Source organism: Lethenteron reissneri, chromosome 55, assembly GCF_015708825.2.
Source record: "Lethenteron reissneri isolate LAM-NWPU_2019-01 chromosome 55, ASM1570882v1, whole genome shotgun sequence".
In the NCBI taxonomy this organism is placed as follows: Eukaryota; Metazoa; Chordata; class Hyperoartia; order Petromyzontiformes; family Petromyzontidae; genus Lethenteron; species Lethenteron reissneri.
The window spans coordinates 769,900-792,610 of NC_083833.1; the positions used below are offsets into that span (position 1 = coordinate 769,900).

General features: G+C 46.9%; 2 protein-coding genes and 1 long non-coding RNA gene across 3 annotated transcripts; 1 reads left to right on the top strand and 2 right to left on the bottom strand.

Moving 5' to 3' along the window:
• The first annotated feature begins 62 nt into the window (after positions 1 to 62).
• Positions 63 to 5,414, top strand: LOC133356650 (uncharacterized). Its single transcript, XR_009756880.1, has 3 exons — positions 63 to 1,011; positions 1,836 to 1,934; positions 3,197 to 5,414. It is a non-coding gene; the product is annotated as an uncharacterized LOC133356650 (long non-coding RNA).
• Positions 5,415 to 6,501: 1,087 nt separating this feature from the next.
• CCDC174 (coiled-coil domain containing 174) lies at positions 6,502 to 15,686 on the bottom strand. The gene is made up of 11 exons (XM_061574280.1): positions 15,207 to 15,686; positions 14,293 to 14,394; positions 13,293 to 13,393; positions 12,043 to 12,101; positions 11,111 to 11,336; positions 10,191 to 10,289; positions 9,773 to 9,909; positions 9,372 to 9,466; positions 8,531 to 8,669; positions 7,751 to 7,894; positions 6,502 to 6,864 (listed from the first exon to the last, which is right to left on the bottom strand). The coding sequence occupies exons 1-11, from the start codon at positions 15,249 to 15,251 to the stop codon at positions 6,608 to 6,610; spliced, it is 1,404 nt and encodes a 467-aa protein (XP_061430264.1). The 5' UTR covers positions 15,252 to 15,686; the 3' UTR covers positions 6,502 to 6,607.
• Positions 15,687 to 18,752: 3,066 nt separating this feature from the next.
• Positions 18,753 to 22,195, bottom strand: LOC133356641 (gamma-crystallin S-like). The gene is made up of 3 exons (XM_061574265.1): positions 22,112 to 22,195; positions 21,078 to 21,320; positions 18,753 to 19,134 (listed from the first exon to the last, which is right to left on the bottom strand). Exons 1-3 carry the CDS (start codon positions 22,118 to 22,120, stop codon positions 18,856 to 18,858), a joined length of 531 nt encoding a protein of 176 aa, XP_061430249.1. The 5' UTR covers positions 22,121 to 22,195; the 3' UTR covers positions 18,753 to 18,855.
• Positions 22,196 to 22,711: the final 516 nt, after the last annotated feature.

Below are 22,711 nucleotides of genomic sequence, written 5' to 3' on the forward strand. Positions count from 1 at the left end.
TCGACTACAAACACAGAACTGAGTTCGTTAAAACGTAAAGCTGGTGAAATCCTCGTGTTTTGTCTATTTTCATTCAGGTCTACGAAGACTCGAAATCCTTCACAAAGGACACTTCACAGATGATCAACACGTGCTTGCCGGTTCCACGTTTGAAGGAAGCTTTGCAAATGCTCCTCAGCAGCACAGACCGCAACGCCGTAGACCGGCAGAGATGACGGACGTTCATTCGGCCGAGCTGCCGCGCGCAGAACCAGCTGCAGGCCCTTGCAGCCTCAAAGCAGGCGGTGCAGCTGTAGCAAATAGCGACGTTGCCAGCTGCAAACCTGTCGATGCCAGGAGCCTTCGACACAGAGGACGGAACAAAGAAAGCCTACGGCGGCGTATCTAAAGCTGACGTCTTCGAAGTGTTTCCACACGAGGGCACCACTTCTTCACTGCTTTTGCAAAGCCTCGAAGCGCCGTTCAAAGCTAACACCGACTCGTGGACATTTGATTTGATCGAAGCAAAATATGGCCGAGCTCCCGTCGAGTCTCTGGATCCTGCGATGCAGCTGGATTTCCAGGCGGCTTGTGGCGAAGACAAGTCTGACGGACGGCGCTCGGCGGAGCCGATCGACCGTGCTGACGCCGAAGCCGTGAGCAGTCGCGTACCTCGGGCAGACCACGGCGCTGGCACGGCAAGCGAGGCCCTGAGCAGGCTCTCCCTCTCTTGCGCAAGGGAAGATGCCGCCGCCGCCGCCGTCCACCGGACGGGACGCCCTCGCGGACTTCGAGCGGGAGGTAGTCGGAGCCGATTCGTGCACGGTCCCCGAGAAGAGATTCACACGGGAACGTCCCCCGGGTGGTGGCGCCGACGAGGGCGGTTCCTGCGAGGATTCTACAAAGCCGGCGGCTGCCGCTGGGGCGACCTCTCAGCAAGGTCCAAGTAATTTCAGGGGCAGGGAGTGTCGGCGAGCAGGCTGGAGCGTGTGGGTCAACGGAGGCCTCCTGATCCGCAGCACATTTCTAAAGGTAAGTACAAACAAAAATTAAGGTTGAGATGCGATTGTCCAGAATGTGTAGCCATCACTTAGGGGTAGGAGATGTGGACCGAGTAATGCTTTTAGTCTCAAAATAACATCCCTTTTCTGATATAAAAAAAAAAGGTTCATCCTAAAACCAACGATTAAGTCAAACGGAGTGCGTTGGCTGTCGGTGACCGGGGCAGAGAGCAAAAACCCCGTCACTGTCATCATCGCCAGGCATCAAGTCTGCATTAACCGCACGTACTTGTGGCAAAACATGCAAACAAACATGCTCTGATAATGTATGCATTGTCTTTGAAACTGATTAGCCTAGTCTCACCAGTGTTCATCTTTGCAGACTTGATGCCTTGAAAAAGGTATCTGTTTGGTGTTTAAACATCTTACCACCTCCTGTTTTATTACCAGAAAGAGTAAAACCTATTCTTATTTTTCATCGTTGTGGATACTGGTAATAAAAAAGGTCCCATAGAGACACCTCGAACACGTTTCCTGGTTGTACCGCGGGTTGTTTGGCACAAAGTCTTCAAATTTCACCGCATGTGCTGGGAGCTTCCTGGAACAGCACGTGGAGCGAAACGTCTGACACCACGCCTAACAACGTTCAGTACGACCCGAAAACACATCGGAGAGCTACAACGGCGCAACCGCCAAACGCCTACGTGATATAAATAAATAAATAGCTGTGTGTGTGTGTTGGGCGGTGGCCCTTAATTGCTGTGCTCTGGAGAAATAAGCATGACGGGACAAACCCAATGCGATGTGATGCCTGACAAAACCACCCGATTTTTACAAAATTATATTTACTTACAGAAATGCATACGCATCCTGCCAAGGTGAGGATGATGAGCAAAATCCAGCTGTACATGGAGGGACGTATCGACACAGCGGAGCTGGTCTCTCTGGATGCAGGTAACGGCGTGGAAGGCGAGGAGCGTCAGGTCAGCGGCTTTAGTCTCAGGCGCTTTAACCGTCCCTCTGCTGCAGCAAATAAGACGATCACGTGGACTCCTCCAGCCGTCGCTTGAACGAATATGGATATCGAGGTTTCACGTGTTCGGCTGTCTGGCATTAGCTTAAGCTTTGTAAATGTAAAACAAGTATTTTAGGATGAGTCACACGTATTCAAATGTTTGGCGAGTGACGTCGGTAAGATTTCTTAATTCTTTTTTTTTTCAGTGTTTTTGAGACAGTGTTCTTTATAAACCTTTATTATGAATAGCCAAGGACATTTATTTATGGAAAATGTATTCTGCCCCCGATGACTTCTGAGGAAATAGTTTGGTGGAAAAATATATATGTAACGTTTACCAATTAAGCCTTTTGTGTGTTGATTTTTAACAGATTTTTGAGCAAAATATTATGGCCATATCACTCGGATTGCTTTGGAATCTTGTCAGACCTCAGAAGCAAAGCACGTTTTGAGCCCGGACAGTGTTTGAATGGGTGGCTGCTGACCATAAACAGGTGCTATAGGCTGCCGTGACTCATGCAGCCAGCGTTGGCTGCAGAGTTTGGTAATAGATGTTGTTTACGTCGTTTATTGTGAAAATTCGGTCACAGTTCCTATGATCAATGATCACTGTTTCATTGCTTTTACGGCTTTATCTTGATGATTTTCGAAAAGTTTTTCGGTTTGGCCTTAATCTAAGTTGTCTTGTGGTTGTTGTTTGACTTGCATCCCACTGGGATTTTTGCACACAGTGTTGGTGTACGGTGCTTTTTCTGCAATATTTTGTTGTCTTTTCTTGGATTTTCTGTTTGCACATCGTCACTTTAAGATGTTTTCTTGTTCATGTTTTAGTTTTTTTGTTTGTTGCGGTTGCACCCGATTCAAGAGCTGAATGGTTCACAGAGCTATGCCAAATAAATGAACTTGAACTTGCTGCGGGGCTACGTTGTGGGCAGCAGGTGGCAGTGCAGAACCACACATTGCCCTGCTCGACGTGCATGCTCCCACGGGCATGCTGCCCGCCTTCCACTCTGCCGCCCCGATCGGCGTGGGAGAAATATGGTTAAAAAACAAAACCCTCACGCTTGCGGAGGCTTTCGTCCAGCAGTTGATAGACCAAAAGAGATGTACAAGTGGATGAAATAACATTCATCATTTGTTGTTCGAACTCATTGCATCAACATGAATACTTTAATTTATACAAATATTTGTTTTTTTTTAGATCAAGATCAAGCCGCAGCTGAAGAAAATCACTCTTCATAGTCGCAAGCAGATGTTGTACACAGCACGGCGGAATCAAACAGCCGAGAATGCGGTGCATCGCCACAGCACGACACGACAGCGTAGTTACCTTCATTTCCTCCGGGGCGTTGGGCTCGGATGTGTAAATGCTCCAACTGAATTGGTCTCATTGTTGTGTTAGGGAGGACCCTGCGGTGTCACGTAAAATTGTTGTTCGACCATTCCATCTTCTTCCTGGCATTGTTACCGCTCGTGTGGGCTTGGCCATATTCTCCACCCATCCCTGTCCTGAGTCAACATCTGAAGCATCTCTCATCACTTCCAGCCACCGTTCTCTGGGCCTGCCTCTCGACCTCTGCTCAGGCACTTTCATCTGAATTCCCAAGTGGTTTCCTCTCTTCTTGTCACTTTTCCTAGCCACCTGAGTCGAAGTTTTTTCAGGGTAGCAGAGCTATTGTGTTGGGCCACCATGTGTGACAGTGATTCACGGCTAAGGAGGAGATGTGAACTCGGGTTTTTAGCTGAAGGGACTTGTGGTGGTGCCACCATGACTCATTCCATTTATTGTTCATTGTTATACAGGAATATCGATTCATCATCAGCCATGATCAGTCCACTGCTGGAGGAAGGCCTCGCCAAGCCGGTGCCTGCGTTACAGTGATCCATCAGAACCTACATGCCGATTATTGCCAATTCGTATACAAGTTTTTGTACATATATTGTTAAAATATTAGAGTCAAACGTGTTATGCCAAAAGCAAAATTTTTTTTTTAAATGGGAACGTTATGAATTAAGTGATACGCTCTTCATTTTAATGCTTAAGTTTTTATTTTACCATTTCAGTGCGTCACTCATCAGCATGCGGATATTGAGTACATTTTAGTGCGCGGCCGTGTTGGGTATATTAGCGCATAACGTTTTTTTAATAATCAATGTGAAACGAATGTTATTGTTGGATGAACCGGTTTGTGAAGAAACTAATTTCTAACTTACGGAAAATCAAAAAGCTTAATCAAATACAAAACATGGTCCGAAGTTGCTTCCGTAAAAGTGACCAGTCAGTATTGTCGCCAACGTCTACGTTACAGGTTGCCCTCACTTGCTGTGATGGATGCATTCCAAAAACACGAAGCGAAATCGCGCAGCCACGGAGCGCACGGTCACCACAATGCGCCGCACGAGGAGACCGCTGCCTGCCGATTAGCGTGTACAGTACACAGTACACACACTACACACACAGTACACACAGTACATACACACAGTACACACACACACACAGTACGCACAGTACGCACACAGTACACACAGTACACACACAGTACACACACAGTACATACACAGTACACACACACGCACAATGTTGTGTCCCACATCTGACTGCACAGCCGCATACGAGTGAATTTGACCCGCACGAAGCGAATTTTGGGTAGAAATAGCTTAGCCGCGTGTATGCAAAATCGCACAAACCGAACCCGCACGTAGCGAGGGGAAACCCGTACTTGGCTTCTACGCGTGGCGGTTTCAGCATCGCCGGTGATGCGGTCGGTGTGCGTCGGACGAACGCTCGAGAGATTTGGCACTTTGCTGTGCTTTTGCTACCAGAATTACGATTCAATATCTATTGATGCTTGGGTCTGATCGCGAAAGTAAAATGTTGTCGTAAACCCTCCTCCACCCGACACAGCCAATGGATAAAGTTTGTGGCGTTAACAAATTTACTGATTTATTACGACTGCTGGGCAGAATCCTGTCAACTGCCTGATGATGCTGGCTGTAACTACCAGTGAAAACTCTTCTCTGTTGTCAAATGTGTGTGGATCACTCTCCCACAATAGACTGGTGTGGTACTGCTGAAGCTGGAATATACTGGCACGTTTTTTTTCCTAGATTTGAAGTTTTCGTGACTACAAGGATTCATACTCTTTGGTTTTTTCGGTAAAGTCACGTAGGTAAAAAAAAATCAGTACTGGCACGTTTGTTCATCGTAGTGATCGAGATATCGTAGTGATCGAGATATCGTATCAATTCCGGTGTCAGGTTCGCGAAGCTTAGGATATCGAAAGCGAGATTTGGAATACATATTATCAACACTTCTTTTGCTTAGTGTGAGGAGACTAACCATTTGAATGTTGAAGATTGTATATTTATTGTATAGTTTGCAGTAAGTAGTTGACATTAAACTAGTCTTATGAATTGTATTTTGTTGCATTATTTACTTTTTATAATTTTAAGATACGCATCTTAAACATTCACATCCTCCACAATTGTTTTTCAATTTTGTAGAATTGTGTTAAGTTTTTAAATAGGCCAGCAACTACCCTTGCGTGTAAATGTCACGTTGTTTCAGCTTATGACGTTTTACACATTCCGATTTTGCCTTGAGCGCAGCATATTTTAGGTACTCTCTCGAGATGGGCTAGCCAATTATTTAATTAATAAGTTACGCTTCCGATTATCGGTTTGGTAAACCAATTGCATAAGACAGCAGTTGAAAAATGTTTCACCTCTCATTCCCGCGTGCGACGATGGGCAGGTGATTGCTTTGTGATGTCATCAGCCGCATCACACTGGGCGGAGCTTGTATGGGGGTTTCCCACCTTCCAAGAGGCAAGGTGCTGAGGTGGCCGTCATTTTTAAAGTCTTTGGATCTTCAGCTTGTTGTGGCACTTCAACGGGACCCAGTGGAGAGATCCGAGAGGGTGATGTCGTCTCATTTGTGGGTGTGGGCGACGAGTCTTGCTGTGAGATTTGGTAGTTAAATATTTGCCGAAGCCTCAGGAAATGATTGCAGTCGGAGGTGACTCGGGTATGAGGCTCTTGGTTGTAGAGGAGACGCTAAACTTGCAAATATTAGTAGAGATTGTTGCACATGTGGAAGTTAAGAGCTCCTGCAGAGTTGGGATGCGTCGACAATTTAAGAATTTGGATAATCTTGGGGAGTTTAATACCATTTCGGATAAGCACATTGGAGGTGAAATTTGCCACAGCACTTGTGTTTTGGATGCATTTAACTGGGAAGAATCATACCAAGACAAGACTGCATCACACTAACGTTATCTGTAATGTCTTCTTTAAAACATTTCAAAATAAGCCATGAAGACAATCACAGGATTCTTATAAATTAGCAATGGAAATATTTTATTGTACACACCTTTTTTTACACTATGGGGACCTCATTTGCCAGTAAAAAATATGATAATTGGTTCTTTACCCTTCTATCTGGCAACAAAACTGACACCTTTTTGCAAGGTGTCAGATAGAAGGGTAAAGAACCAATTATCACACCTTTTTTTGTATAGATCCCCGTAACCATATCCATCGTTCACTGCATACACACATTGCTCGCTTACCAAATGAATGATACGATAAAAAGAATGCTGTACACTGTACATTATTTATTCGACTGCTTGTAGAATGCAAGCATCTCATCCAACTGGGTGGGTGGTTGTGCGGGCGTGTGTTGAGAGGAGTCGGATGTCCGTGGACCCTGGGTGGCCACACGGGGGGGGGGCAGCCTCTCGCTGCTGGGAAGGGTCCCCGCTTTGTTGCCACTGAAGTAATTCGTGGGAGGGGCAAACTCAGCTGGGCGATCGCGTGGCAAACGCTGCTGGGACCCGTGGCCCTTCTGCCAGTCCTGCAACATGAAGTCTGCACGGAGGAGGAGAAAATTATTAAGCTAAACTATACACATTTTTATTATTTTACCAGGTAAGGCCCACTGAGCTATGTAGCTATTTGTCAGAAGCGACCTGGGCACAAATGATAGCTCAAGGATTAGTGGCTTATCGAGTGAAATTGATAGCAGCCAAATACTCTAAACAGATGTTTCTAAATGTGGAAGAAAAAAGCAGAGGATCGGGAGAAAAAGCCACACGATCACAGGGAGAGTATGCAGACTCCAAATATACAGGCATCAGGGACGGGATCGAACCCACGAGGTAGTTAACATCTCACCACCGATAATGTTATAAAACCACAACAATCAACAGAGTAAAACTTAATTTCATTAAATAGGAACATGAAAAAAAGCTCTCCAATGTTTTTTTGCTTCCGGACTAACGCGTGTTGTTGGTGACGGGTGACGTTTCGCTAATCGTGCTGGGAGCTCTCCAGGGACTGCTGCTTCGTTACGATATGAAGCTGCCAGCAACGTGGATCAAAATATCAGACACGTTCAACAAGAAGTACAACCTACAAACACCATCGCCATAGCTGCAAAAACATACGCAAGCAGTTGTTTTTGTACTAAAGCAAAGTACATTTTAAAAAGTGTGAATTGAGTTACAGCCATTTCAATATGCCAATTGTATGTTCTGCAGACAGCAGCAGATGCCACCTATATCAGGTAAAAGCTTCATTTTAAGGCAGAGCCGGACCTGAAGCAATGACCTTTATAGAGGTCAAGTGACCACACCACTATGTGATCCAGCCTAATAGTACATGAACATCACAAGCATCAACAACTCTTTAGACTGTCATATATACAAGGCCACAAAAACCAGACAAAGTACGGAGCCGAATGATTTTGTCTTACCTTTGCCTTGGTCCCATTCTCGGACCCGTGGCATTTCTCCCTTCTTGGTGTCTCTCCTCACTTGTACCACGACCTCCACCTTCGCTGCACTCGGCCCTGGCTGGAGGACATCCTCTGCAGGCTCTGACCCAGCACGTAAATGTTCTGTAAAAAAACGATTGAGGATATTTGTAGTGGTACAGTGTCATTCAGATAACATTCAATAATTACAGCAATTAGACAAGTTAAAACGTGAGCGAATGTTCGCCTTTAGTTCAGAAACAGTATATTTTTTTATAACCAATTAACATCGATTTTACAATCCAAGAGCCCTTCACCATGTTTATGAATAATACAAATGCAGGCTCAGCCTGCCACTGACTTTTGATTTGCATTTTAATGTTTTTTTTTACTCTCATTCATAACATCTTCTATAGTGGACTGCTACGATTTGTTTGCACCTCAATCACAGTGCACAAAGCCGCAAAACTTTGGTGGATGCACAGTCATCTCCGTAGGACGTAATCTATCCTGCGTGGCAGTGACCAGAGTGCTGGACAAAGTGTCGACTATTGCCAGAACACGGGAGGGCTAAAGCAGAGCTTCACATTCCATATAACAGCAGTTGGCAGAAGTTCAGCACCCACCAATGGACACGATCAGAATCTTTTGAAAAGAAAAATATAGATTCAAAATGTACTGTAGCGATTGGTTTTTGCTCTTCACAATTCATGCACGAGAGAGTCAAAATGTGCACATTTGTCTATCACCGCGCTGCAGACGCGGTGCGTTTGAACCAACCTCCATCCAGCGTCTCTCTCTCGGGCCCATCCGTGGCAGGCTTCTTGCCCTTGCGCTGGCGCACTCGCTCCAGCCGGGCCTCCAACACGGCCTGACGCTTTTCCTTCAGCTTCTCTCTCTTGGAGCGTTGGTCTAGTGTCTGTGCAGAAGCAAACCACGCTTGGCGAGTGTACGTAGTGGGGGTGTAAAGCAAAGATTCGCCATGGGATAGTCGCAAATTTAAATCCCAATACGGAACCAACTTAGCGCATAGTCATCCCTCCAGGGTCAATGAGATGGGCAACTAAGATTGTTCAACGACGCATTGATCAATCGATTCCTCATGTCCACGATACATCCAAACCACGTCTTGAAATGTTTTAAAATTTCCACAAATTACATGTCAAATGAATTTAACCAACTAGTTAAGTGAGGGCAAAATGCTACATCATTCCGGGTGATTTCCATGAAATGTTGGGTAAAGCTTATAGGTTGGGAGGATGATTGGCGAGTTTGGCGAGTTTGGCATCGGATTAAGGAGAATGAACATTAGAGTGGACATTTTTTTAAAAATAATTGGAATCTAAATAATGGATGTGGAGGCACGAAAATGTTGAATTATAAATAACATTAAATTCACTCTCATGGACAAACCCTAAATTGTAAGAGGTGTATCTATCCCCCCATCAAATTCAACACGAGCAATTTGACAACGGGTTGGTGTGATGCAAAGGTTACGCTTCCATGCTTCCAAGGAGAGGACAACAGGGTAATTCCAGGCAAAAACAAGCAGCAACTGACTTAGTCAATCGACAGCGATCAGTCAGCCGGTGGGCAATGCAGAGGAACCATATTGGCCCACCTGATCTCGCAGCATGTCCAGGGTATCCATCTGTCTCTTGCGCTTGAGCTCATCCTTGGAAAATGCAAAGTAGCCGACGCCCAGATCTCGTACCTCTGTTTTGAACACAAAGAGGACGCTGCACATGCATACACAAACACCCGCACACACTTGCGAGCAAGACTCTGGACCAGTTTTGTACCTCTGACCCCATCAAAAGGGTCGGGCTTGTTTCACGCAATGCTACTGGGTTGCCAAATGTTAAGACCCATGACGCTTTACAACAACAACAACCGAAGAACGAGTTTGTGCATAATGTTGATTATTTTTCGTGGACTAGGGTGCCGTAGCTTTGACGGGAGTGCTCCTGCCAAGAACATCCAGCAATCTCTCCCCGTGGGCCTGTGTGCGTGTGTTCGCACCGTGCTCTCGGAGGTGTTCGTAGTGGATAGGACCAATTGGCTGCGCCCGCAGCTCCTCCTGCTCTTTCTCCCAGCGCTCGCGTTCCATCTCCTTTCGCATATCCTCCGACAGCAGAGTCCGTTCACCGGCCACGGGCCTGCCAGGTTACACACAAAGATTCAACAACAACAAAAATCAACAATGTATAATGGGTGGTCATTCACTTGCTGCCTCCCCATTTGGAGAACAGCTCGTGTGTTATGTACATCCATTTACATGAGGGTACATTTCTATACGTATTAAAACAAGTTAAAAACCTGGATTCTGTGTAAACCACTCAACATGAAAACATGTAACAAAAGAAGGCACGTCACGATGGTTAAATACACGTACACGTGATTGCCCGTTAGCTCAACGTGGTGAAAAGTGGAATCTCACCCCCTGCTGCCAGACAGCTTTTTGTCCATTTCCTGTAAGTCACGCAGATCCTTCCTCAAGCAGCGTCTCGATCGGCCCAGCGAGTCCACAAAGTCAACCCTGCACACACACAAATCAGGTGCGTTGACAATTTGCCCATGCCACGAGATTGTTCTCCCCTCTCAATGCTCATATCGACTGGCGTGTGCATTCAGATATGCACACGGCTGTGCAATGCTAAACTCCGTCTCATGTGTGTACACAATTTCTGTATCTTAAGAAATACAATTCAATAGATTTTGAATGCAATTGCATTTTGTGATTTGTACTAAGTTTCAGGACATGCAGCATCACATGACGCACTGGAAGAAGACAAGTTTTTGTTTGTTTTACTTCAAATAGAGGAGACACGTTTACAGGCAGAGGAAAAGAGGAAGGCCTTGAACCTGGACTTGAACCGGGGCAGGGAGTTGGTAGCATGGATGACCAACAGCAGGGAATTAAAGAACACGGACAGCAATTATTAAACTAAACTTTTTTGTTTTACCAGGTAAGGCCCACTGAGCTATATAACTATTTTTAAGAAGCGACCTGCCTATCACAAAGAATAGCTCAACAAAGATGCATATCATGTGGACATTTACAGCAGCAAAATACTCTAAACGCATGCTTCTAAATGTGGAGGGGAAAACCGGAGCACCCGGAGAAAAATCCACACAGAACATGCAAACTCCAAATATAAAGGCATCGTCAAGGTCGGGATCGAACCCACGACCTCTTGTATGCAGCCGACAGAAAGACAAGATTGACCAGCAATGCTGGCTAATGCCAAATAGAATTACAGACTGAATTTAGAACATAACAGTTCACAAACCAAAGATCATTCATCCCGAAGATCACCTTCAGAAAACATCCATCCTAACCCGTGAAAAGCCTCTCACCATTCTTCACTCGGGTTTGATGGTGCTGGGATATCCTCGTCTTTAGCCAACTCCTCTTCCTCCTCCTCCTGCAGCCCGTTTGGATGCCTGGCCCTGGTTGCCCCTTCGTCTGGGCCCCCCACCGCCTCCTCCTGCTCCCGGAGGCCACGCTGCACCACTGCGTCTTTCTGTTTGTCGAGAAACTTCTGAGTGAAGTCCACCAGGAACATCTCCTCTGCCTCCTCACCTTGCCAAGCCATCCAATATTAAACACACAAGATGCATGTCACTAAAAGGGTTTCTAAGAAAAACACACATGATTTAAACGTGCAAATGTACCAATAGAGGTAACTGCAGAAGAACAGGTTTGACTCGCACACACAATTCCCAAAGTGTCTGCAGTGTGAATAAGTGACTTCACACAAATGAAATTCCTTCAGTACTCCCAGATTTTGTAACTTTTCTCCCATGATGCAGTTCTGCAGTCTTAAATTAATACACATTTATTTTCATTTACACTGGCTTTAATGTATTCACTCTTGAATGTGTACGAGTTAATGTGCTATTCTTATCTATGGATGAAACCAGTTGAGATTTGGCCTGCTTACTCATTAATTCTAGATTTGAAGCTTTCGTGACTGCAAGGATTCATACTCTTAGGTTTTTTCGGCAAAGTCACGTAGGTAAAAAAATAAATAATTCTGCTGGAAAACACTTTCATAAGGTGTATAAGACAGGTCAATGCACAACACACATTATCTTACGTGCATATATTGCCTCCTTGCTTGTTTGTTATACTTGTGTGTTTATAATTGTAATCGACATCATGAATCAGAGCCCTGCAGTTGACATAGATAGGACAAAGCAGTGGTGTTTTGTGGCCAGAGTTCACTCACTACCCATGACAGAACACCGGTGGTAAGGGACACGATCATGGTTATGGTTCTCCATACCAGGCAGGCCACCCTTCTCCATCTGGTCGTACAGCTTTGCTTTTTCTTCCAATTTCTCCCTGTAAAAATCACGAGTGACCAATGGTTGTTAATAATCAAGGCCATTCAGGGGGAAAGAAAATTATCTCGAAAATATGACCTTTGCTGCTGTGTGCCACAAAGTAAACATTTAAGTAATTGGTACTGTGGAGCATGTAATAAAAGATGTAACCACCGATTCTCTTCATTAATGCAACTCCAAAAGGCAGCAGAGCAGGAAGATGGGAAGAGAGGTAAGCATACGTGGGCTGGGTTTGTTGAATGGGAGGGTAAACTATGCAGGATGGACAGTGAGACTGGAAAACTGGATATGCAAAGTAATTGGATTGGAGGGCAGCAAAGATGTGGTTAAATGTTTGGAAGTTAGCCATATATATAACTTTGCTACTTTGACCTGCACGATTCACAACCTATACTTGAAGTACTCTTTCCTATAACATCAGTCAACTCAGCAGCATTCGTTTAACAGCCCGACTGACGATGTGACCCAGAAAGATAAAACTGGTCCAGTTTCCCTGCTTTAATGCTCCTGAAAAACATGTGTAGATAAGGCCTAAAGGCTAATTGATGAATGTCACCTTGTGTTTTATGGTTTGCTACAAAATAATTAATCTTAAAACATTCTTCACTTACATTGCCGTGGTGCAGTTTAGTTATTGAACATGTTCTGGTGTTTGAAGATTTACATAGTTCAATAGCTGCCAGCTTTGCTTATAATTAAAGCACTTCAGATGTAGTCCAGGTCGCATTCATAACACGGTCTAATGTTGATGACAATGCTAATGTTGCCAAGAGATGCAACCTCTCCTAAATTATTTCCATCCCACTGAATTATCAAGACAGGTGGTGGTGGGTGGTAGCTTGGGGAGTCCTTCATGCAGCAGTGGAATGAACATGCCTGCTGATGATAAATCAAAGGAACGCCAACGGTTCATCTTCTTGGTTCTTTCGGTAAAGTCACGTAGAAGGGAAATAATAAAAAATACAACATAATAATATACAATTCTCACGTTTCGGCCACAACGCAAGCAGCCATCCTCAAGTAAAGAACAGGTCGTGAGAATTGTATTTTATTATGTTAAATTTTATTATTTTATTATTTCCCTTCTATGTGACTTTACCGAAAGAACCAAGAAGATGAATCCCTGCAGTCACGAAAGCTTTAAATCGAAATATAACGCCAACGGTGTTTAAGTGTAACCATAACTCACCTCGCCTTGTCCAAAGTCAATTCCTCCTCAGTCTTTTCCTTCTGGTCCTTCTCGGAACGTTCCGCAACACCCACATTCTGCTTATTCCACAATCCTGGTTTCTAAAGCACAAGACCAAAGGCAACCAATAAAATAACAGGTGACAGCATTTACCCATGTCACTCTTGCAAATGACACTTATCCTGGCTAAACATAATAAACTTGAAACAATCTGGAAAACGTCTTAAATATATGATCCTGATGGCGGTACCCCGGGGTACAAAATAACACAACATGGCCGAGGCAATTAAACATGTTATTTCTGGGACACTTTTATTTTTGTCCAGGGTGTGTGTACTTCACTCCGCGACTGGGGTACCAATCGATCCCAAATCGGTGCCACTCCGCGATGTCGAAACACAGCGAGGACGATTGCGCCGAAACCCTGAACGCTCGCGGTACGCACCGTGGTGGTGCATCGTGTACAGCTCGTCGATTGCCGCATCGCAACCATCGACAGACTAAAAATGACTGCATCACGGACATTATGCGAGAGCCGGGGTACTTTGGTACCCCGGGGTACCGCCATAAGGTTCATATATGAAAGGCATAAAAGCATACACTGGTGCAAGTTTGTTACAAAATAACACTGAATCATAAGAGTAAACCGCCAGTATAAATCATTACTCTGAAATTGTAAAGATAAATCTGCCAATTACTTACGATTGGTGTATTGATACAACTTTATTTTGCCAAGTGAAAACCCAACATTGAGACTGACAAGTCCCTTTATGGGTGACCCGAGTCCACAAGAAACAACCAATAAGATACAATACAACCAACACATGCAAAGATAATACAACATAAACTTAAGCCGTGCATTTTCACCTTGAAAATCATGACCACCTTAACCATACATGCTGTTATAAACGGGAGACACCAGCGAATATGTAATTTCTTCTATTGTCTACCGAGAGCAAGTATTCTGCTGCATACAAGCATACACTCATGGCCACGTTACCTTGATGGGAAGCCTCTGAGTGGGCAGTCCTTGCTCTTGATGGATCTTCTCCTGCTTGAAAGACTCCTGCTTGCGGTAAAGCTCGGCCTTCAGGTCCACCAGCTGGAGAGAGGCGTCACGACACACGCGGTCAGGATTGCACACAATCGTTAACAGCCTTCATACAGGTTTTTTGGGTTAGATCGCGTAAATATAAATGCGTCGTTAAACCCGCCACCACCCGACACAGCCAATTAGTAAGGTTTGTCACGTAAACAGAACTTGCCAATTCGCTACCAGTACAGCACACCGGTGTGTTGGTGAGAAAATCCACAAGATTTACTGAGTACGACGTCTTGCCAGTAATTACAACTAGCTTCATCAGGCGACAGCCAGAGTTGTGGAGAAATCCTCCCGGTTCGTTCCTTAGAAGTGGGGTGGATTAATGAATGCATATACATGATTATGGGTATCCATTGCCGGTTGGGCTATTTATATTGTAATCAACGTACATTACGCATGCACATTATGCACGCCAATTAGTCTGTACCTCCTGTCCATTGTGTGCACTAAAATATCCGTGCCTGATGTAGTCCAATGGCAATCCCCATTGAAGTATGGTGACCTGCATAGGCATGCATTTAAACAACGTACCCTCTCGTAATGTTACCCCTCCACCACTCAACTCGACACATGCGAATGTATACACCATACATTGTATGGTGCGAAAGAAGTTCAACGTACATAAATGACGATTGTGTTAAAGACAGTGAACGATAACGACCTTAATTATAACGATGGTGTTAGTATTGATGGGGAAGATACTGTTCCCGTGATGACTGATCATACTCATCATCATGATGCTCTATATATTCATGATGACAATGGTTCTTAACCCTTTGGGAGGGGGGGGGGGAAGAGACACGACGACATACCGAGGACGCGTTCACTTTGAACACGATCTTCTTCTTCTTGTCCATCGTCACGAGCAAATCACAAAGTGAACAACCCCCGCCCTTCAGCCACCACGCGTGAGAGGGCCTTGACAGACTGCAGGGGGGCAAGTGCTGTTAGCGAGCGCCTATGAAGGTCGGCACGGCACACGAGGGGGTGGCCAGCAACCACGCCCGGCCGCCTTTGTCTCCCCAGTGGCGATGTTTACTGCACACCGCGCCAGGTACTCATTTGAGGCCGAGTCGACCTAGGGGAGGCCCAGGTACCGTCACACTGGGGTTGGTGGCCGTGAGCGGGGATCAAACTCGGGCCGACGGGCTTCGTAGCGCAGCGAGAACCGCTCCCCACTACGCTACCCCCTCGACACGGAGCCCCCCTCGACACGGAGCCCCCCTCGATACGGAGCCCCCCTCGACACGGAGCCCCCTCGACACGGAGCCCCCCTCTACACGGAGCCCCCTTCTACACGGAGCCCCCCTCGACACGGAGCCCCCCTCTACACGGAGCCCCCCTCTACACGGACCCCTCGACCCCCTACGCGGCCCGAACTAGCACCACCAGGCTCCCGTAGTCGTCTCCACGGGGCGCCATCTTGCTACTCCCACGCCCCCTGATTGGTTCCCGCAGCCGCGCGTAGTTAAAACGCCGCATTCCTATTGGTCGGTGGGCAGGAGAGAGGTGGGGGGGGGGAATTGAGTGGTGTCCGCGTACGGGTCGCCGAGCGGGTTCCCTTCTCGCGAGCGCGATTCGTTATTCGTGGTATCGAGGTTTTTATGGATTATGAAAAAATATAAGGAATATGTTTTATCCTTTCTGGCAAAAAGAGGTGTAAAGATGTTCAAACACCAAATAGAAACCTTTTTCAAGGAATAAAGTTCAAATTAACCTTGCTAAAGGCTTCTGTTTGGTGTTTGAACATCTTAACACCTTTTGATTTAAAGCTTTCGTGACTGCAGAGATTCATATTCTTGGTTCTTTCGGTAAAGGCACGTAGAAGGGAAACAATAAAATCATATAAATAAAAAACAATCAAATTCTCACGATGTTTCGACTGCAACACAAGCAACCATCATCAGGTGTGAAAAACACAGCAAGAACATTTGAAAAAAGTCGTGGTTTTTTCTTAACGAAAGAACCAAGAATATATATATCTTAACAGCTGTTTTATTGCCAGAAAGGGTAAAACCTATTATTTCACTTAAAACTTTCGTGACTGCAGGAATTCATATTCTATGGTTCTTTTGGTAAAGTCACGTACATAGAAAAAATAATAAAAATAAAATAATAATATTGAACAAACTCAAGATCCAGGTCCGATTTAACACAGTAGATAAAATTCGTGATCTGATCCCATCTGTGAAGGACAAGATTCCTGACATGCAATATCCCGGTGTCTACAAACTAAGCTGTATCTGCGGCAGCAGTTACATTGGGGAAACTACGCCACATGTCTCGGACCGTGTTGGTGAACATAAGGCAGATCTTAAACACGGTAGCACCAATACTTCTGCCGTGGCTGATCGTCTTAGAGAAATCAATACCCAGTTCAATTAAATTTGTGATTTTTTTTTAATTTTGAAAAATATTCTTTCTGTTGTTTTCACACCTGATGATGATTGCTTGTGTTGCAATCGAAAAGTCGTGAGAATTTAATTGTTTTATTTTAATTCTTTCCCTTCTACGTGACTTTGCCGAAAGAACCAAGAATATGAATCCCTGCAGTCACGAAAGCTTTAAGTCGAAATTCATATCAGGTTCATTATTATATTTATTACAACCTTTAGCCTGGCGAAGACAGGCTTCATGAACGACTGTCGTTTTATTTAAACGCCCCTCGCTGACCTGAAACCTTCGCATTGGCGCCGCCTGGTGGCTACCAGTGGAGAAAACTGGTGAATGTCACGATTTCCCCCAACTTTGGCAACCTTGCTGCCATCCATCACTTCCTTCCTGTTCAGCCACCAATCGCTCTGGAGCAACTCCGACAATTTATTATTTTGGTTCGGTCTCTTTCACCAACCTCCACGTGGAAACTGTTGTCAGACCCAACGTTGGGTCTTCGACCTTCCACGAAGCTTATCGGCCAAAACCCCTTTAACCGAATTCACTGCACAAACCACGGCATCAGATGCGGTTACCTGATGATGATGATGCACAAATGTAAAATTAACAACTCTCTGGCAGTGTGCAACTGTGGTTGCCATCCACAACAGACCATAGAATTCACAACGACTACATGGCCGATTGACAAATAGGACGAGACATAATCGCAGCGATGCACGACTCCGAAACTCCTCGTGCAATTATTGTATGGCTCATTCACCACCTCAATGTAGACTCACACAGAGACCCATAGACTCACATAGAGACCCATAGACCCACATAAAGACCCATAGACTCACATAGAGACCCATAGACCCACATAAAGACCCATAGACTCACATAGAGACCCATAAACTTACATAGAGACCCATAGACTCACACGGACACCCGTAGACTCACACAGAGACCCACAGACTCACACAGAGACCCACAGACTCACATAGAGACCCATAAACTCGCATAGAGACCCATAGACTCACATAGAGACCCATAAACTCACATAGAGACCCATAGACTCACATAGAGACCCATAGACTCACATAGAAACCCATAGACTCACATAGAGACCCATAGACTTACATAGAAACCCATAGACTCACATAGAGACCCATAGACTTGCATAGAGACCCATAGACTCACAAAGAAACCCATAGACGCACATGGAGACCCATAGACTCACATAGAGACCCATAGACTCGCATAGAGATTCATAGACTCACACAGAGATGCACACACTCAGAGATCTATAGATTGATACTGAACTCATACATCCACAGAGACCCAGACTCACAAAGCAATCTATAGATCCACACTGATACCTATACATGGAGAGGACCCACAGACTCACACATAGATTTAGAGATTCCCACCGAGATCCTTCAGACTCGCAGACACCCACAGACTCACACAGACACCCACAGACTCACACAGACGACTATGTGAAGTAGATCTCAGAAGGATAGACTCTTCTACTCCCGCAGCATGGATCTTGCTGATTAACCACCTCACTGTAAAATTACCGTAGCTTTTCTCCATCAACATATGCCGTGTGAAAGATACCTCGTATACAGAGTAGAAGCACACCCACAAGGAAACTCCGATACACACTCGGTACTTTGCAACATCGTAATCCTTTATTTAAATCTGCAGCAAATAAGAAAATAATTCACCAGGTACTACATTTGTCTGTGTCAATGAGGGGTGGGGAGAGTTGCTTTCGGAGTGTCGTTCATCAGGTTAAGTCGCGCGTGCGCACACACACACACGTGCGCGTGCGTCGAGGCGCGTGCGCACACACACACGTGCGCGTGCGTCGATGCGCGTGCACACACACACGTGCGCGTGCGTCGAGGCGCGTGCACACACACACACACGTGCGCGTGTGTCGAGGCGCGTGCGCACACACACACGTGCGCGTGCGTCGAGGCGCGTGCGCACACACACACATGCGCGTGCGTCGAGGCGCGTGCGCACACACGCACACGTGCACGCGCGCGCTCAAAGTCGCCCCGTCGTCGTCCACGTCCGTCAGTGCTTCTTGATACAGCGCACGGACTGCACGGTGGGGCTCGAGGCCCCCCACTCGCTGCACTTGCGGTAGTCGCCCTTCTCCAGCAGGTACTGGCGCCCCTTGTAGTGGGGCTCCTCGTGGGCCACCCACGCGCCGTCGAGGACGCGCACGGAGCGCACCTCGCGCCGGCGGAAGCGCTCGAGCAGGCACGGGCAGTCGTCGGCGAGCTCCATCAGCTGGCCGCCGAAGTCCTCGCTCTCGTAGAGGGCCAGGCGCTGCTGCTGGGGGCGGTCCGCCTGTCCCGGTTGGAGCGCGCGGGGTGGGGAGTTGAGAGAGAGTGAGAGAAAGAGTGTGAGAGTGAGTGTGAGAGTGTGTGTGAGAGAGAGTGTGAGAGTGAGTGTGAGAGAGAGAGAGTGTGTGTGAGTGTGAGAGTGAAAGTTTGAGAGTGAGTGTGAGAATGAGAGTGAGTGTGAGAGTGGGTGTGAGAGCGAGTGTGAGAGGGAGTGTGAGAGAGTGTGAGAGCGAGTGTGAGAGAGAGTGTGAGAGTTTGAGAGTGAGAGAGTGTGAGAGAGTGTGAGAGCGAGTGTGAGAGAGAGTGTGAGAGTTTGAGAGTGAGAGAGTGTTAGGGCGAGAGAGAGTGTGTGTGAGTGTGATAATGAGAATGAGTGTGAGAGTGAGTGTGAGAGCGAGTGTGAGAGAGTGTGAGAGGGAGTGTGAGAGAGAGTGTGAGAGCGAGTGTGAGAGAGAGCCAGTGTGAGAGAGTGAGAGCGAGTGTGAGTGAGAGTGTGAGAGGGAGTGTGAGAGAGAGTGTGAGAGAGAGTGTGAGAGGGAGTGTGAGAGAGAGTGTGAGAGTGAGTGTGAGAGTGTGAGAGTGAGTGTGAGAGAGAGAGTGTGTGTGAGTGTGATAATGAGAGAGAGTGTGAGAGAGTGTGAGAGAGAGGGTGTGAGAGCGAGTGTGAGAGAGAGTGTGAGAGCGAGTGTGAGAGCGAGTGTGAGAGAGAGAGTGTGTGTGAGTGTGATAATGAGAATGAGTGTGAGAGTGAGTGTGAGAGAGTGTGAGAGAGAGTGTGAGAGCGAGTGTGAGAGAGAGCCAGTGTGAGAGAGTGAGAGCGAGTGTGAGTGAGAGTGTGAGAGGGAGTGTGAGAGAGAGTGTGAGAGAGAGTGTGAGAGGGAGTGTGAGAGAGAGTGTGTGTGAGTGTGATAATGAGAGTGAGTGTGAGAGAGTGTGAGAGAGAGAGTGTGAGAGCGAGTGTAAGAGAGAGTGTGAGAGCGAGTGTGAGAGCGAGTGTGAGAGAGAGAGTGTGTGTGAGTGTGATAATGAGAATGAGTGTGAGAGTGAGTGTGAGAGAGTGTGAGAGAGAGTGTGAGAGCGAGTGTGAGAGAGAGCCAGTGTGAGAGAGTGAGAGCGAGTGTGAGTGAGAGTGTGAGAGGGAGTGTGAGAGAGAGTGTGAGAGAGAGTGTGAGAGGGAGTGTGAGAGAGAGTGTGAGAGTGAGTGTGAGAGTGTGAGAGTGAGTGTGAGAGAGAGAGTGTGTGTGAGTGTGATAATGAGAGTGAGTGTGAGAGAGTGTGAGAGAGAGTGTGAGAGCGAGTGTAAGAGAGAGTGTGAGAGCGAGTGTGAGAGCGAGTGTGAGAGAGAGAGTGTGTGTGAGTGTGATAATGAGAATGAGTGTGAGAGTGAGTGTGAGAGAGTGTGAGAGAGAGTGTGAGAGCGAGTGTGAGAGAGAGCCAGTGTGAGAGAGTGAGAGCGAGTGTGAGTGAGAGTGTGAGAGGGAGTGTGAGAGAGAGTGTGAGAGAGAGTGTGAGAGGGAGTGTGAGAGAGAGTGTGAGAGTGAGTGTGAGAGTGTGAGAGTGAGTGTGAGAGAGAGAGTGTGTGTGAGTGTGATAATGAGAGTGAGTGTGAGAGAGTGTGAGAGAGAGTGTGAGAGCGAGTGTAAGAGAGAGTGTGAGAGCGAGTGTGAGAGCGAGTGTGAGAGAGAGAGTGTGTGTGAGTGTGATAATGAGAATGAGTGTGAGAGTGAGTGTGAGAGAGTGTGAGAGAGAGTGTGAGAGCGAGTGTAAGAGGGAGTGTGAGAGTGAGTGTGAGAGCGAGTGTGAGAGTTTGAGAGTGAGAGCGAGCGAGATGAACCCCGGAGCCCGCTTCGTCAGGGGCCGCACTAAAGGCCACGAGGAGCCGCCAGTTTGGCCCGCGGGGCCACGGGGCTGAGCTGGCCTCAGTGGCGCCGCGATGCGAATTCAGACCTCGCGGACCGTCCTGCAGGAGCCCAGTCGCTCGTTGAATCCGGCCCAGCGCTGGTAGTCGGCGTACTCCCCGGGCTCGAGGATGTACATGTAGCCCTTGAAGTCGGCTCGCTCGAACACCACCCAGGCGCCAGACTCCACGCGGATCGAGTTGCAGCGGCTCAGGAAGGGGCTCGTGTTGGTGGTCTCCTGGCTGCACTCGTAGCGGCGCCCCTGAAAGTTGCGCTCCTCGTAGAAGATGATCTGCAGAGAGAGAGAGAGACGAGGAGCAGAGCAGGTAGCCACCCCGGTTGGTGAGGGATGGCGCCCTGCAAGTTGCTCACTCTGCGCTCCTCCGCCGAGAGGGAGCTCTGGAGGAGGGGAGGAGGGGAGTGGGTGCAGTGAATTGTGTCGCGAATTCCGTGACGCAAGATCCCATTAAACAACACCATCGGAAGGAACGGCTAACAAACCCCACTGTTGTGAAGGAATGTGCTGCGTCGCCACTGCTCAATACCCCGGCAGTAAATAATTGTACACCAACACGTTTATAGATGCCGCACTAATTTTACTCGGATATCGAACCTGCTTATATTATTACGACATTTGACATTGCAAATTAGTGGGCATCTTGTCCGAGCGAAAGCATTTTACACGCATATATATATAAAATGTAAACATTATTCGTTTCAATCGGAAATAAAAAAATTGTTTCGATCAAGAAAAAAAAAATGCCCGGCGTGATAGTCGAGTAGTCGAAGCAAAGTTGCAAGTTTCTCAAATCCCTCGACCGCCTCTGTCCACCCAGCAGCATCAACGGTTTCACCACAGCCAATGGGAGGACCACGCGGTGGAGTAGTGTACACAATTTCTGCCCAGCGTGGAAGAGTAGGCCAAATGACCCTCTAGATGTGTGCTCTCTCAAACACCCTCTAAGCGGAGGCCTATCCGCCGGCAGGGGCGGGAGCTACAAAATGATTGCAGGGCTGCGCCTTTAACTTGTACCCAAGAACAACAAGTGTGAGTGCACAGGTGGTGGGCGCGGGGCACGTTACCTTCCCCATGATGATGTTGATGTTGCTGCTGCTGCTGCTGTGGCCGCTGCCGATGACCTTTTGTAGGCTGCTGGTGGTGGCGACGGTACCGATGTGGGGCTGGAGGTGCTCTTTATATACGCTCCCGGTGCACGCTTTGCGCAGGGGGGGAAATGGCCAAACAAATCCGTCGATGCGCGACTTTTATTGTCCATTTTAGCACAAATCAGCGGGATTGCAATTCAGAACAGACAGGGAGAGTTTGCGAGATATCCGACGCTCATTATGCACAAACACACACTGACACACACACACTGACACACACACTGAACACACACACACTGAAACACACACACACTGACACACACACACTGACACACACACTGAACACACACACACTGACACACACACACTGACACACACACACACTGACACACACACACTGACACACACACTGACACACACACTGACACACACACTCACACACTGACACACACACACACTGACACACACACACACACTGACACACACTGACACACACACACTGACACACACACTGAAACACACACACACTGACACACACACACTGACACACACACACTGACACACACACTCACACAC